The sequence below is a fragment of the Quercus robur genome, chromosome 3, assembly GCF_932294415.1.
Source record: "Quercus robur chromosome 3, dhQueRobu3.1, whole genome shotgun sequence".
Classification (NCBI taxonomy): domain Eukaryota; kingdom Viridiplantae; phylum Streptophyta; class Magnoliopsida; order Fagales; family Fagaceae; genus Quercus; species Quercus robur.
The window spans coordinates 63521665-63538666 of NC_065536.1; the positions used below are offsets into that span (position 1 = coordinate 63521665).

At 34.1% G+C, this 17002-nt stretch overlaps 1 protein-coding gene and 1 long non-coding RNA gene across 3 annotated transcripts in view; both read right to left on the reverse strand.

Moving 5' to 3' along the window:
* LOC126718830 (TMV resistance protein N-like) overlaps positions 1-17002 on the reverse strand; it is a 57678-nt gene that overhangs the window by 34723 nt on the left and 5953 nt on the right. Inside the window, exons 5-7 of the mRNA XM_050421184.1 lie at positions 16563-16835; positions 15527-16456; positions 14872-15416 (exon numbers count right to left, since the gene is read on the reverse strand). Of these exons, the coding sequence (XP_050277141.1) occupies positions 14872-15416; positions 15527-16456; positions 16563-16835 (1748 nt within the window). The remainder of the gene's footprint in view (positions 1-14871; positions 15417-15526; positions 16457-16562; positions 16836-17002) is intronic.
* LOC126718839 (uncharacterized) lies at positions 1626-3274 on the reverse strand. Of its 2 annotated transcripts, XR_007653113.1 has the most exons (3): positions 3115-3274; positions 2691-2843; positions 1626-2485 (listed from the first exon to the last, which is right to left on the reverse strand). It is a non-coding gene; the product is annotated as an uncharacterized LOC126718839 (long non-coding RNA). The 2 variants fall into 2 exon arrangements; XR_007653112.1 differs by lacking the exon at positions 3115-3274 and having other exon boundaries at positions 2691-3095.

The following is a 17002-nucleotide window of genomic DNA, read 5'->3' on the forward strand; positions in this document are numbered from 1 at the left end:
GCGAAAAAGATGTTTAAGCAATCAATCAGGATCAATATAAGTTGCAAAGTGCAGCAAAGAATAGCTATTGAGAAACCTACAAGTCAGTAGAAGCAATAATAAAGAATGGCAACTAGATTTTTGAGTGTCTTTTTACCAATAAGCCTGTCCAACTCACAAAATAAACCAATAATAAAAAGAGCATATTTTGACACTCCAGCCTTGAATGAAACAGTAGGAAGATATTCAAACATTTCCCTTTGATCTTGGGTACATGCAAACATGCCCATGATGGGAAGATTTTGCATCCTTGGTTCAAGGGAACTCATAGCAAGACTGCCTAATAATACAGGACCTTACTGGAGTTGTTTATGACACAGATTATAGAGCATTCCCTTGACAAGGGAGCTCCAACTATATTCACTGGAAACATTATATTAAAAATGAATAGACACCAGATGGTTTAGATGAAGGCGGAGTGTGATTCGTTTGTCAACATATATAAGCTTATTTGACTTTTTGCTGGAAAGTGGACCAAAGTATATTTGTGCTTTGAAAAAGGAAGGAAAAAAAAAATTAAGGTAAATGAAAAGGCTATACTTAAACAAGAAAAACTAAAAGCTAAATGTAAAAGCTAGTAGAAAATGGACATGTATCTACACGGTTTTTCCCATTTCCCAAATGAGTACGATATTGAAGGAGTTCAAATTATGGCAGTGGGGAGAGTGCATAAATGATTGTGATTTACAAATACTGATACAACAAAAGAAAATGACCAGATTCAACAAAAAAAATTTAAATACCACAAGCCAAGGGTTGATTCAGAAACTCAGGCTAGGTAATTCATAAATGGTGCCCAAAGACCTTTGTTTTTTCTTTTTTTGGAGAAAGGAGATCAAAATTTCTGATGTACATAGTAATGAAGTAAAAATCAACTTCAATTTTTGAGTTAATGCTAATATATAAAATTTTGTATCAGTCAACTGCAACTTTTGTCATAATAACATCCCTAGTTTCAACTACAAAAATTGCACAACATCCTCCAAAATAACTTTAATTATGCAATTGTTCACAAAAGAGATCAGAACCATCATTATACAGGCAATAAGACATTAAAAATTTAAATAAAAAGTATCCATTCTGCTAATTGGAACCCCTGCATATGGCAAAGATGTAAATAGAAAAAGTTTATGATATTGAACCCTGTATCAGCCAAATGTACAACAGTGAATATATTAGTTGTCACGAGACATCCCCAAGATCAACTTCACAAGAACGTAAAAAAGGCTTTCGGATGCTAAGCAATAATGTGAGTGCATCACAGAATTCACTCAAGTAAATAAAACTATAAGAACCAATGGAGTTATATGAAAAATCCATATTTATATGTGTAATATCACCATGAATTCAGGACTGCAAAAATGTAATAATTATATAATATTCTACTTTAAATGTGTAAGAGAATTAGTTTGACTAACAGATAGACTACATGGCTCTAATTGCTTCGAATTCTTCCTCAAAACTTACTAAGATCCATATCTTGGATTCAAAGAAGTCAAACTTTGAGAAACATGGTTAATCATAAGCACAAAATTGATTGAATTAGATAAAAATAATAATGTAATCTAGTTCTAGTGTACAAGGCAAAAGAAAGCTGTGCTCCAATACCCTCAAATTATAACAACAAAACAGAAAATGAAAAGTTACAAGACTACATGAAAATCTGATTCACTGGATCAAAGGAAGCAACTACACCCAACAGATTTTTGCATGTATCCTCAAAAACAACAAGAACAATCAAATGGACATAACTGGGTATTTCCAGCATCAGACTTATCAATACCCAATTCCTCTTCTGTGTAAATAGTAAATGGCGTAGCATATCTAGTTTTTTAACAGCCCAATGCTTAAAACTTAAATTGCGCAATGAACTCTTCAAATGAACTACTACAAGAAAGAAGACCAATTTGATGGTTTAACCTGGAAAAAAGAAACAGTTGCCCTTCCTGTTACTATATAAACAAATATAACGCCTAAGACAGAATAAAGAAGAAACCAGAATGTTACTATATAAACAAATAAAAGTTGCCCTTCCTGTTACTAAACAGTTTCACCCTGAATGTTATTGAAGCTGACTTCCCTAAAGAAGAAACCAGAATAAAGAATTAAATAAACAGTACAGGTACTATTTCAACAAGAGCTAAATATAACAAGGCAGTTTCAGTTACAGGTGCTTCAAATGATGCAGGTTATTAAGCTGGCCTCCAATCCACCCAGTGAGGTTTAGTCCTTGAATTTTACTGCGTAAAATTAGTAGAGACCATAGAAGGGTAAGGTTTTGGGCTTCTATGGCAATGTGGCATTGTTAGTAGAAAAAATAGGTTAGCTAAGTGGATTACAGGTGTATAACAGATGAATCAGAACATGACACTCCTGTTCATGACTCTCCACCCTTTTAGCATTGGTGGGTCGTTCAGGGACCTGTATAGGTCTTGAAGAGCACTGACTGCACCATGTAAGCAAATGAGAGCAGAGCAGAGCAATATATGAACTCAAAACAAATATAGAGAGAAGCAACAAGAACACTACTATAGTACCCAATAAAAATTGAGAAACAGTAGTGTTAAAAAACTAGAATAGCGAACGTTATATCACTCATACTAGAATAATGAAGAAACATATTATTACACTTCTTTTGCAGCAGACTATACCTCATAAATGCTCTCTTTGAAAGAAATACATATTATAACCCCAAAAATGAGTCAAGGCCTGAATCTTTGTGAGGTATTCTATGATAGCCTTGAAGCCTTCCCAGGTTTTTTTGATTGGTATCCTTGTACCCAAGATTCCACATTCTACTGAAACTACAAGATTCACAACAAGAACACGTTTATTCCAATAGAATGCTACAATCAGAGATGGACTCTTCAATAACAAACGATTCAAAGTTTTAATTCTCGTTTAATATTTGTTCCTCTTTACTTTTCCTTGAATTTTTTTCTAGGGTAAAATTGTTGCTCTTTCTAAAATCAAAGGCATATATATAGACATAAACCACCAAGCTTCCACATAAGCATGATATTTTTTTCATTCATTTTCTTGGTAAACAAACAGAGAAAAAGAGGGAGAAGTTACCTTGAGCAAAGTGAGTTGCCCCAAATTCACTGACTCCACAGTGTACTTCACAAACAAAGAATCTATTGAATTCTAACAAAATTCGGCAAAAATGCCCTTTGGAAGAGCCCAATGTGGAATGCTCTAGTATAAACTCTGGCCCAAAAAAAAAAAAAAAAAAAAAAAAGCTTCGGGTTTTTATCTTTTTGGGTCGTCGAAAAAGGCCCAACTAGACTATAACACAAACACCTGAGATAGCGAAATTCTGGCCATTGGCATTTCTCGGAGTTCCAACATATAAAAAAAGAATTCATGAAGGGATTAGCTTTAATGTTGTCGGAATTTCCATAATCTTCATTTTGCTAAAAGTTCTTAGTGATTACATATGTATTATCTGTAACCGACACCATTTTACATTCTTTAGCAAGATTCTGCCTGTCTTGTACACCAACTTTTTAGTTTTTACACATTGTCGACCAACACTCTTCATTTTATTTATCTTTTATTTATTTCTTGTATCATCATAGAATACAAAATTGAATTGAACTCATATTCAACTAAGCCAATGAAAATTTTCCAATACCCTTATGATATGTCAAGTTTGTCGTACTGTTTATCTGCATGGGGGTTGTCTTGACTTCTCAGAAGCTAGCTTGTTAGACGGCCAACGTGTCTGTATTCAACCGGTGACAATTGCGTCGTCGCGCACGTGGCAAAGCATGTATGGCAAGAAAAGAAAAAAAAGGAATAATCTGCGTGGTGAGGGGGACAAGTTGGAATATCTGTAATCATTGTTCTTCCTTAATCATGCTTTTTTTTTTTTTTTTTAACAACACTTTAATATTGTGCTCTCTCTTTGGATGTTACAAGGCATGGTAGCTATGTTGATAATGGCATGATGAATTTGACTTTGGAAAAAAACCTTCTATTGCTAAGTGGACTCTTTCTTTTAAGTGGCATGCTTGATCCCTTCAACCTTCTTTATGCTTGAATAACCTCCAACACCACCAACCCTCTACAAAAACAAAATAGAATATGCCCATTCCATTCCTTTAAACAACAGTAACAAAAGCCTTTTCAAAAGTTTCACTTACAGTGAAAGAGCTTAAAAATCCCTTCATGAATTCCTTCCTTCCTTCCTTCAAACCCAAAATGAAGATTATGGAAATTCCGACAACATTAAAGATAATCCCTTCATGAATTCTTTTTTTATATGTTGGAACTCCGAGAAATGCCAATGGCTGGAATTTCGCTCTCTCAGGTGTTTATGTTATAGTCTAGCTAGGCCTTTTTCGATGACCCAAAAAGATAAAAACCCGAAGCTTTAGTCTTTTTTTTTTTTTTTTTTTGGGCCAGAGTTTATATTAGAGCATTCCACATTGGGCTCTTCCGCGCGTCAGCTAGTCGTTGGAGACTGAACGAAAACTCATTTTTATGCTTTGATTCTGGGCTTTGGGTCTTTCATAGCATGGGACTTAAAAAGTAAATTTTACTTGTTTCCCTTTAAAAAATAAAAGTAATTTCTTTCTTAAATAATTGAATTGTTACAAGAATTGAAAAATGGGAATTTGAACTTCGGTGCATTTCATAAGGAAATTAGTAAAGATCACTAAACTATAAAGCTTATGAAGTGGTGACTAGAAAGTAAATTATTAATATGGCATAAATAAATATATTTTATGCCAATGATTACATTGTTACATAAAAAATCAGTTGTAATGAGTGGTGAATTTATTTTACATCAATAGTTATAGGCCAAGTGAATCTTTAAAATTCTAATTAAATAAATGTCAAATGTCCTGTGTAAGGACACAATTTTGATCCTAGGCCCAAAAAGTAAATGGATCTAGGCCCAATGAGCCTAATACAATGATTGTAGAGAGTGAGTTAGAATACTAAGTTATAATGAGTTGGGTGACAATTACAATGGATCCAGATCACAGTAAAGCAAAAGTGAACAGGTATTATCTTAAGAAAATCGTCCTCGACATAGTCCGAGGAGATCAATTCATGTATATATTACTTGAAGTTGATTACAAATACAGTGTTAATGGTTACAATCTTTCTTTCTTCAATTTCTCCCTCCTCTCCCTTCTCTTAGGGTTTCCCTTCTAATTTATACTACTTCTCACCTCCCATCTTTACCCTCCTAGATTGCTTGGGTTGATACTTGCCCCATTAGCACCCTCCTAAAGTCTTTGGGGGTAGCTGTAAGGTTGAAAAGTACTGTTCAGATATCATTTCCTCATTAATGCGGCCAAAGAGTTAGCTACAGAGCATTCAATGCAGTAATAGTAGCTTTCTCTTAGATATTTCTTAGTTCTCACCCCTCTTGTACGTTTGTAACGCATGTCCTTATCAGTGGAATTTCCTGAAATGCCACCTTGGATGATAGGATTTACACTTTGATCTATACTTCGTTTATCCGAGGAGGTTCCCTAACCTTCTTATTTGTAACTTACTCATTGGGCTCTGAGTCTTACATCATCACTACTGTTTATTTGTCCTCAGACCACCCAACGCCCTTGGCCAAGGCCCAAGGCCCAACATATAATTTTGGGCCCCTTATCCCTACATCTATGACTAAAATTTGGAGAAAATTGAAGGATTTAATGGGAGGGAATCTTATCCCAACATAATTTTTTAAAAAGAATTTTTAAACTTATTATCATTAATTTAAATACAAATTTCATTGAAAAACTAATTAATAATACATTATTATGTTGTTCCTTTACAGTTGATTTTTATTAATGGAATCAATTTTAGTGACTTTTTAAAAAAAAATAATAATAAAATTTTTATTAAAATCAATTGTACCATAAAAACAAAATTTAAATTTTGAAGTAAAAACTAAGCATATTAATGGAGTAGTTCAATAAGCTACTTCTACATTCTTTTTCTTATCAAAAGGGAATAATACATGATGAGCAATTTGCATGCTCAATTAACCGGTAGCCTTACAATGAGTTTTTCATGAATTGTAAAAAAGTTAAAGAAAATTCTAAGATAATACCTAAAGTTCCCATAAAAGAAAAAGATAATTTTTTAGCCATAAACATTCAATATATATATATATATATTTTTTTTAAAAAGGTTAATTTAAACATATCAAGAAAATCTACTTTGTTTAATATATGAATGAATTTCATATAATAAATAAGGGTTTGTTTGGTAGGAGGATTTTTGTTTTGTTTTAAAAAAAAAGTATGAAAATAATTTTCAAAAAATTGAATGTGAAAGAGAAAGTGAAACTAGTTTTCAAATAATAATTTTTTACATTATACGTGTTTGGCTCCTACATTTAAGAACAATTTTCAAAATATTAAAAAAAAATAATGCTTGGGTCCTTTGGGAGACCAGTTCTACTTTGAGATTTAAAAAAAAAAAAAAGATTGTTCTATAGAAAGTAATGTGTAGATTACATTTTTTGGGGATAATGATAAGTTTCAAAATTGAAATGTGGGAATAAAACAAATGTACTTTTTTTAATTTTTATATATAATAAATTCAAATTTGTGATAAAGGTAAGCTTCTTTAACTAAATTCAAATTTGTGATAAAGGTAAGTTTTTTTACTTTTTTTAACTAAATTAAAATTTGGGGCCTTCTTTATACTTGGGGCCTTAGGCGATTGCATCAATTGCATTTAGTATTAAGCTGGTACTAATTCGAACCTTTTATGATTGGGAGTTCGAACTTGTTGATTTTCTTATAAACATATGTGTTATTATACTCTGTTGCTAGTGAAATTGATTGTATGAGATGGTAGCTAAATAGTAATGGATAATTCAGTGAAGAATTAACATGACGGAAGTATAATATATAAGAGGGAAATAGAACAAAAGTAAAATTGGTGTCTATGAAGTAGATGCATGAAGCTAGTGGTCCAAATATTCACCTTGATTTGAAAACAATATATAAAACTCATGGTACCAAAAATTGGACTTGGCTTGGTCCAATGACAGTCAAGATCGTGACATGTGGTTAAAAGGGGACACGTATCATAATTCTGATGGGTTCGTTGCACAAAGCATTGGATCCAATCTTTGTCCTCTAATATTAATTTACTATGGATGATACACTTGGTAAATGTTAACTTTTATAGGTACATATCATTTTCTCTATTATTATGATTTTGGGTAAATTACATATTTGATCTCTAACCTTTATGTTGAATGTCAATTTGGCCTCTAACCTTTCAAATGTGTCAATTCGGTCCCTAACGTTTTGATATTGTGTCAAAATGGTCCCTACCATTAAATGGTAGATGAAAAATGCTGACGTGGCTAATGTTCAATATAAAATATTGATTTTAGGCCACATAAGACTGCCACCTAGACTGCTCTAACATAAATTAAACAAAAAAACACCCCAGTTTGGAAAACTCAATATTTCAACTCTTAAATTTTTATTTTGTTCATTATTTATTATTTTTTCTTCATTTGTTCAGTGTTCCTCTCCGACCCAAATCAACTATGCCTTTACTATTTTTCTTCCTCTGTCTATGTTCCTTAAAACCCAAGTCGTCCCACTAATTTTTTTTCTTCCTTGCTCTTTCTCCAAAATCAACCTCTTCACATACATGATGATGATACAGCCCAAATCAACATCAACAAAACTTAAACCGAGCCAAACAACCCAAATCAACTCCACCTCTCTTCCAATTAAAAAATAAGCAACCAAATGACCAAACAACCATGGACGACAACCAAATGGCCAAAGGATGAAAACCATCTCGTTGATTCAAGGAGATGGTTGTGGCGGCCAAACGGCAAAATTGAGACGCGAGCCTTGTTGCCAGAGAGAGAAAAAGGTGGAGGAGAAGACCAAACAGCAAAAGAGAGAGAAAGCGGCCAAACGGTGAAAACCATCTCACTTATTCTCTCTCTCTCTCTCTCTCTCTCTCTAAATCTATTCTCCTCTTGGACTCTGCCGCTTTAATTGCTAGCATAGACTCAAGATAGGATGGAAGATTTGGGTGATTCATCTAATGGAATAAAGAGTCGTGGGCACGTATTTGTTGAGGTTTTGTTGTGGGTTTGACGGGGTTTTGCAACAGTAGTTTGAGTGGCGGCGAAGGGTAATTTTTGGTTGGATTTGAGGATTAGGCAACAAATTTTGAGGATTATAGTTGTGGGCTTTGGAATTTATGGGGTTGATACGATTTCTTGGTGGTGACATAGCTGTTGGATTGTTTTAAGAATTCATGGTTGTTGAAGAACAAACCCAGCCTTTAGACTTCAATTAAACAAGCATGTCAATCAGAACCAAACCAAAATTAAAAATAAAAATAAAATGATGTTTTTAGAAAATAGAACTGCAACAACACTAAAGTATAAAAAGGACAGTCAGCAAAAATAAAAAAGAGATTAATAAGCCTCACGTTATTTTTTTTTTTTTTAGGCTGACATGGCAATCCAAATGGCAATCTTAGGTGGCCTAAAACCAATATTTTATTTTAACCGTTAGGCACGTCAATATTCTCCATCTACTACTTAACGGTAGGGAATTTTTTGACACGATATCAAAAGGTTAGGAACCAAATTGACACATTTGAAAGGTTAAAGATCAAATTGACATTTAATGTAAAGATTAGGGACCAAATATGTAGTTTACCCTATTATTTTTTAATAACTTTTTGTGTCAACACTTGAGAGATGTGTGAAAAATTACTTATTAGTTCGTCTGTCTTCAATTTAAGTTCAAATGAATCAAATCTCTCCTCCAACCAAAAGCTTTGTAATTCAGTGGTATTGAATGATCTCCTTTATGAGAAGAACCATAATTCAAATCCTCATTCCTTCACTTGTAAAAATTTATAAAAAATAAATCTCCTCTCCTCCACTTGGTAACAATTGAATTATTATAAAAATAATTCCAAAAAAAAATTGTCCATCTTTTCCTCCAAGCACAATCTTCTATCCACCATTTTACTTTCCTTTTCCCTTCCATATTATTATTATTATTATTACTATTTTGAAGCAAACAATAAATTGCTGTTAAAAATCAATAACAATGAACAAAGGAATTTCTTGGGTATTTCACTATACGGAAGCACTTATTTCTCAATAAATGCCTATGCACCTAGGCTAGTCACAGAAACCTGACTAAGTGAATAGACTCCAAATGTTCTTTAAGATGACAACCTTATTCCAATCAGCTACTATATACAAATCCAATTGAGCCTACCTTCTTAACTTCTTAACTCCGTGTGGGCAATTATCACCTTACAGAAAGTGTTTCCAACATGTGTAGAAGTCACATTATTGTTTATGATAATTGTTTTCTACTCAATTATCTCAACATAGAGATCACTTTCTAGTGATTACTACATGAACATGCATTTATTCCCTTAAAATGAAGAAAATGTGCAAACAAAGAGTTAATTTTTAATCGTTCCTTCCAATAAAATTAAAGCATATTTTTAACAGCTCACTATTAGTGACAATGCCTTTGTTGCCTCCTATTACTGCAAAAACTAAAGATAGTGTTCACATTAGTCCAAGGAACAAGAAACTCGAGACCAATATTGAGTTAACTAAGCAGCAGAGATTATGAGTGCCTAGTTAGATTTGTAATTGAGAACAGAAGGGAGAACTGCTAAGAAAAGCAGCAGAACAATAAGAGGAGATGCTATTCTAGCACATGCTTGCCTTTCTCTTTAAGCATGGAGAGGTTTTGCTTATTTCTTTTTGTACTGTGAGCCGTCAAATGAAGGATGAGACCCCAATTGTCAGACAATGAGACCAAGCCATGCATTGTAGTTTGCTTAAACTCTTCCTCATCATGCTGATGTACAAGACGGAGTCCACACTTCACCACTGTCAAGTCTGGGCAATCGCTAACAATTGAAGCCTCAATGTGATTACATTGATTCAACCAATCTGGAAATGAGCTACGTGGTACATAGGATAGCCACATGAATCCACCTAGATGTAACAACATGACATCTTATTAAGAATGTCTATTAACAACATGCCCATTGTCTTCAGTAAGGCAATAGGCATGGAGAGGTTCCAAATAACCAACATTGCTTTCCAAATGACAATAAAAATGATGACCATTTTCTGAATTAAGAATGTCTAGGATGGCAGTAGGATCCTTGATGTTGACTGAGAAAGAAACACATAGAGCGAATCCCCTCCAAGTATTATCATCATATAAATTTGGAGGTAGATGGATTGTCACTGGTGGCTCGCCACTACGATGGTTGAACCACTCAAGAATTTCACTTGGAGGAAAGCAAGAATTATACACCAAACTTAGATCAAATTCCTGTAAAATAGGAACATGATGTTCAATGAGAGAGAATTTTTCCAACAATTCAAAATTGTTAAAATCAGTAAAAGAGGGGGTGATTCAACTATGGCTCTCCTTATAAGGGGGATCAGACACTGCCACTGATGACTGAACTAGAAGGGAGCTTGATAGTAATTTGAAAGGAAATACACATTAATTTGTTACCTGTAAATCACTTTTGCTGAGTTGATTATCAGGGTGTTGATCTTCAAGATAGATACTATCTCTCTACTGCTTTGCTCCGGGTAAATGGGTCTTCTCAACCTTCCAAGGTTTGGATCCTCATAAGAACAACCAGCTTCATTCTTTGGCCTATCATTTGGAGAATCACTTGCTAATGATTGATGGATGAGCTCCATATTGTAAAAAGGCACAGTAGAGCACTTAATGATCGTTTGCTCAAACTCTTCCACATCTTGATGGTATAAGAAACGTTGCCCACACTTCTTCACCATCAAACCTGGGAAGTCGCTTCCAATTGAAACCTCAATCTGACTGCTCTGATTAAAAAAATCTGACAATGATCCACGTGGAATGTAGTATAGCCAAATGAATCCCTGTATATTTAACCACGTGAAGTTCTCTTCAGTGATTTGATAGAGAAGGGGAGATTCTAGGCTACCTTTCTCAGCATCCAAATGACAAATAAGGTGGTGGGAAATGTCTGAATCCAGATTATCACTTGTGATAGTTGGATGCTCATGGACTGAAAATGAAGCACATAAAACTAGTCCTATCCAAGTACTAGCATTACTGAAATTTGAAGGTAGCTGGATAGAAAGAGAAGGGCCTGCACTTTGAGGAAAACATTTATTCATAGAGAATGTTTGATTTGAGGATGCTTTTGTGGATGATTTAAATGGCCTGGCCAGTCGCTTGCAATTGAGACCTCTATGTGGTTGCATTGATTTATCTTATCTGAAAGCCATCAATATGGTATATGGGATAGCCAAATGAATCCATGTAGATGTAACCACTTGAGTTCTTCTTTAAAGGTGCTATATACATGGAGAGGTTTCAAACCACCTATATCCATATCAAACAGACAACTAAGGTGGTGGGGAATTTCAATTTCCAGATTGTCAAGAAACTCAGTTGGATACTCTTGGATTGAAAATGCAGCACATATAGCAAATCCCTGCCAATTAGAATCATTATGCAAATTTGAAGGTAACTGGATTGCCATTGAGGATCCAGAAGCGTAATGGCTGAATAACTCTGGAATCTTAGTTGGAGGGAAACAACAATCATATGGATAGTGTAAATGAAATTCCTGTAAAATAGATATATTGATAACTATTCAGTAACACATACAAATTTGGGAAAATTTCAACAAAATATAAATTTGATAATTACAGACTTATAGTAGTCAATATTTGATAAGCTTTTATCAATTGATGGGATAAATATAAGAGGTTTTTATAAAGAATTTTTATAAAATTTAAACTCAATTAAAAAATACATATTAGAATAATGACGTGGAAAAATATGAACTTCCAAAACGCAAAACCTTTTGTAAAAAAAAATTGGACTTTCAAAAATTTATGGGATTATATCAGAATTATAATAAAAAAGCTCTTCACAAGTGCAACATTTGTATTCAAAAGTTAGACGTTTGAAGTTCATTATTTCTTATTTGATCTTATTAGTTTAAGTTTTTAAAACTTATTATCATTAATGTATAAGATTATTTTGGATCATTTAAAAAATAGACAACAAAAAAGTTGTGCTCTCTTTAAAGTGTAAATGAAAGTCTTGTAAATTAGACATATAAAGCTCATGAGAGAAATAGAGAGGTACCTCAGTGCGTTCTCAATGATGACAATAATGGGTTGGCCCCCTGGCATCAATGAATTTTTGATAGCAAGTTGCACAAACTTTTTCCTGATAATGTGGCACTCTCAATGTCCCATTAGATCTGCCAGTTCCACCGGTTTCTCCCTCATCTTCATCATCATCATCATCGTCATGGCTCTGCTGCTTTATTTTTTCCCGAAGCCCTCTCAATGTCCCATTAGATCCACCAGTTCCACTGGTTTCCCCCTCAACATTATCATCATCATGGCTCTGCTGCTTTGTTCTAGATTGATGAGCAGTAAATTGATGGATGAGATCGGAAAATCAGAAAACATGGTTGAGCATTGGACTAATGTTTGCACCAACTCTCCCACATTTTGCTGGTACACAAGACCGTAACCACAGTTCTGCACCATCAAGTCTTGGCTATCACTACCAAATAAAGTAGTTAAGAGGTTGCTACAATTCAACTTATCTGAAAGTCGAGCATGAGGTACATGCATGATCCAACTGAATTTACGTTGCTTTAACCAAATAAATTTGTTGGGTTCAGACTCAGTGATGTAATGTTTATTTGACACCATCCAGCTGCCCATGTCACTTCTCAAAGAACAAGAAAAGCCATGAGAGATTTCTGTAGCTGAATTGTCAAGAATGAGAGTTAGATGCTTGTGCACTGTGAATGTAGCAAATAGAGCAATTCCTATCCCGTCAGAATTAGTATAAAGATTTGGAATTAGCTGGATTCTCAATAAAGAACCACTTTGATGGCAAAACCACTCCAGAATTTCACATTTAGGAAAACAATCTTTATAAATATAGCGTTGACTAGAGTAGCCCTGTAAAATAGAAAATATGGAGCTTCATGAGAGAGTGACAGAGAGACAGTGAGAGTGTGAGTATGAAAGAGAGAGACCTGAAAGTTGCTTTGAAACCAATGCTCAAGGCCTCTATTGATACAATTACTGAGTTCATTCTCATCCATTACGCTTAACTGGATAGAACTGAAGTTTGAATCTCTTGTAGCACCCCCGATACCTGAGTCTATTCCAAGTAAAGCACAAATCCTCCTTGTTCTCATCAAATATGCTGTTTATGCAAAAAGTTGAATTGAGGAAAGTTCTTAAATGGACAAATGTCTATCGATAATATTTACCTGAGGACAAGCATGCCAAGAGGCAATTGTTTGAGTACTTGAAAGGTTTGTCATTTCCTCCAACTTGAAGGAAACAATGTGTCTCATCCTGTATTTGTAATGCAGGGTTAAGCCAAGTCTGGGTCTAAGTGACTTCATCAATGTGCAAAGAAGGAGCTTCAAGTTTACCTCAATGTAGAGAGCTCATCTAAGGATTTTTTTTAAAGGTTCCACACAAAATTTGCTAGACTGCCCTTGTCTTCAGTTCACAGAATGCCATGTAGTTTGAGATGCTTATAGCTCATAACCTTCTGTAGAATTCAGAACTGGGTCAACCTATTAAATGCTGATTTTTATTTTCCAACTATCTTTTCTACTTGCATAAGACTGACTTGAAATTGAAGCTTTCCCGTTAATGCTTGTCTTGTATTCAAATGGCAATAGGGTGACTCAAACTACTTTAAAAATTAAGTTTGACCTTTAGAGGATTGGCTATAAAATGTGGACAGAGAATCCTAAAGGATAGAAAGATCATTTTAAATGCAAAAACTTAAAGGAATAAAAGAGTTATAACAGCCGCTACAGTTGCTATGCCAACAATAATGAAATCATGGCCCTGCGATCCTCACTACATCAAATATTCCTAATTAATAGAGAAAGAACAAAAAATATTAAAGACCTGTGCTTTTAGATTATATCTTTGAAAATCAGCTCTTCAACCAGTCAAATACGAACTATATTCTTCCAGAGACCCAACCAAAGACATTAAAATGCACAGCCTTTCTAATTTTTGGTTAGCATGTCTTAAATGACCGGCTAACCTAGCATGTCTTAAATGTCTTAAATGAAAATAGTTTACGATTTATCTCAAACAATCTTGTACACAGCCAACAAATTTGATGTAGCTTCTAAAATTCAGAATGATACACATTTTCTACAAAAGTCAGGATTCTAAGCGACTGGTGTACATAATTTTTTAAATCAAGAAACCAGTTAAGTCCAAACGAATGAATAAAACTAGGAAACAATTGCAAGATCTTTCTTCACCATGGTAAGCTAAGCAGAAATTATGCATCTCAATTTGAAAAATCAGATAAAAAAAACACAAAATCATACCAGACAGAGCTCGCATCCAAGGCAAAAGGAAATCTGGGGCCTGCCAGTGACTTCAAGCGCAACCATCCTAGTCAACTGCATTAACAAAAAAATAAGACCAACTAACCAAATTACAATTTCTACGTTCAGAAACTTATTCAGTACCCTTTTTTTTTAATATAGAAACACAATAAATACTCATAAGTTGATATGATATCCATTTCCATTGTGTAACAGATGCAAATGAAACAGTGCTACCAAAAATGGAAACATACCTTGGCATCAAATGTAAAAAGAAACCGGTCAGAAACGGCCGAGGAGAAACAGTTTCAATGTGATTTTTTGATTGAGGCATATTTCTTCAAAGTTCATCAACGTATCCTCTGTTTCTTCGACCCCCAACCTTTTATAGAATACCCATAATCAACAGCATCATCTTCTCAAGGAGGACAGGTGCATTCTACGTGGACCCCCCACATTTTTATAGAATTACAGGTGTCATCTGACTTATATCTAGTTGAAACCTTAACAAGATTCTGGTCAGTTGGATTTGATTCATTCAAATGTCTCTGTAGCAGAGACCATTGAGTTAGAGAAAATAAATATTGTGGACATGAATTTCCTGAACATGAATATCGTGTATCTCCCTCTAGATCAATAGACTGATATTCACGATTTTCATAACCATTGATGGAAATTTCAACAAAGCCATGAAAGCCCCATGGTCCAGGAACAATACAGACAACCAATTTTGGAAAATTGCGACCAACAAAGAAAAATATGGAGTTATCAACACTTCGATGATTAAACCATTTCAGCATCTCAGTTCCCGAAAAACTAATAGCACAATGAAAGCCATCAAAGCTCTCTCCCCAAAATTCAGTATCCCAACCACATTCTCTATTTGGTAAATTATTGGAGAACTGCAGATCCATTAATTTGTTGCTTCTTGCCCTACCACATACTCTATTTGGTAAAATCCCAATAATTCCTATTACCTGCATGCAATTAGAAAATTCAATATTTTTCATTTAGCAGATCTCGTAAAGTATTTAGATAAAGTAACAAAAATTGTTTCTTTATATATATCTTAAAGAAAGAGAGAGACCTGATTAAATAGCCCGCTTGGTGAGGTATTCAACAACATGGAATTATTCACTTCAACCCAACTTATTGATTGTGGAAGTCCTTGAATTTCACGAAGAAGCTTGCAATTCCTAGCAGAAAGTTGTATTAATCTGCGAAATTTGCTAATGCTTTCAGGGATGGTAACAATATTGGTAGAAGATAGAAATATACTTTCCAATGCGGGGAAGTAATCAGGCTTCATCAAAAGATCTAATTCAATTATGCCTTCACATCCATAGAGATTCAAATCTGTCAGGTTCACAAACCCATATCCGGAAGAGCCATCAAAAGAATCGCACGTCGGTCTCAATTTGCCAGTAGGGATCGACAATACCCGAAGCTGTTGCAATTTATAAATGCTATCTGGAAGATCCCGAAGGTTTTCGCACTCTAAAAGGAATAATTCCTCAAGCTTAGTGAGATGCTCGATTGATGAAGGCACCTCTCTAATACAACTCTCATCTAAATATAAAGTCTTTAAACATTCCATTTCTGGATGAAAATTAGGGAGCTTCTCAAGGCTTGAGCAACGACAAAGAGAAAAAGAATAAAGAGATTTCAACCTGAGCTGGCTTGGAAGAATTTGAAGTTTTCTACAACCATTGAGAACCCATGTTGTAAGGTTTTCAAGAGATCCAAAGCATTCATCAATCTCAACTAAATTTTCACAACCTGAGAGGTCCAAATCCTCTAAATTTGGGGCCCCTAATTCAGTTAATTTAACTAAATTTTCACAACGAGAGAGGTCCAAGTACTTTAAATTTGGGGCCCCTAATTCAGTTAATTTAACTAAATTTTTACAGCCACCAAGCTCCAAACTCTCTAAATTTGGGGCCCATAATTTAGGTAATTCCGTAATAAATTTACAACCATTGAGATTGACATTTATCAAATTTTCTAAGGGACGCTCCTGTAGGAAAAAAACAAAAAAACAAAAAAACAAAAGTTAACTACAACAAAATTTGAAATAAAAAAATTTAACAAAAATCTCAATTAAAAAGTATACATAATCATACCTGCGTGATTAGCTTTGGCAATCTAATGCAACTATATGGCATCTCAATAGCAACAAGTTGTTCAGGAAAATATTCAGATGGCCAGTGAAAAGGATAATGGGGCCACATAAGAAATATTAGACTGTGGGGAAGAAATTCAAGTGGTTCACAAATATATACATTCTCAACTATTAGAAATTTGAGATTTTCCATCTTTTTGAAAGCTTCCGTGTGTAGTTGCACTTTTACCGATTGGGGCGAATGCAACATTATGCCTCGAATTTTTTCTGATCCCTAATTGGAGAAGCATCATGTCAACTATAGAAAGTAATATAATTTTCCAAATGTATAATAATTTTGAAATTTTAAGCCAAAATAAAAAATACTGATGAACTAATATTTTCTAAAATGTTAAAAAGAAAAAAAAATAAAAGAAAAAATACAATACCTTCACATAGTGA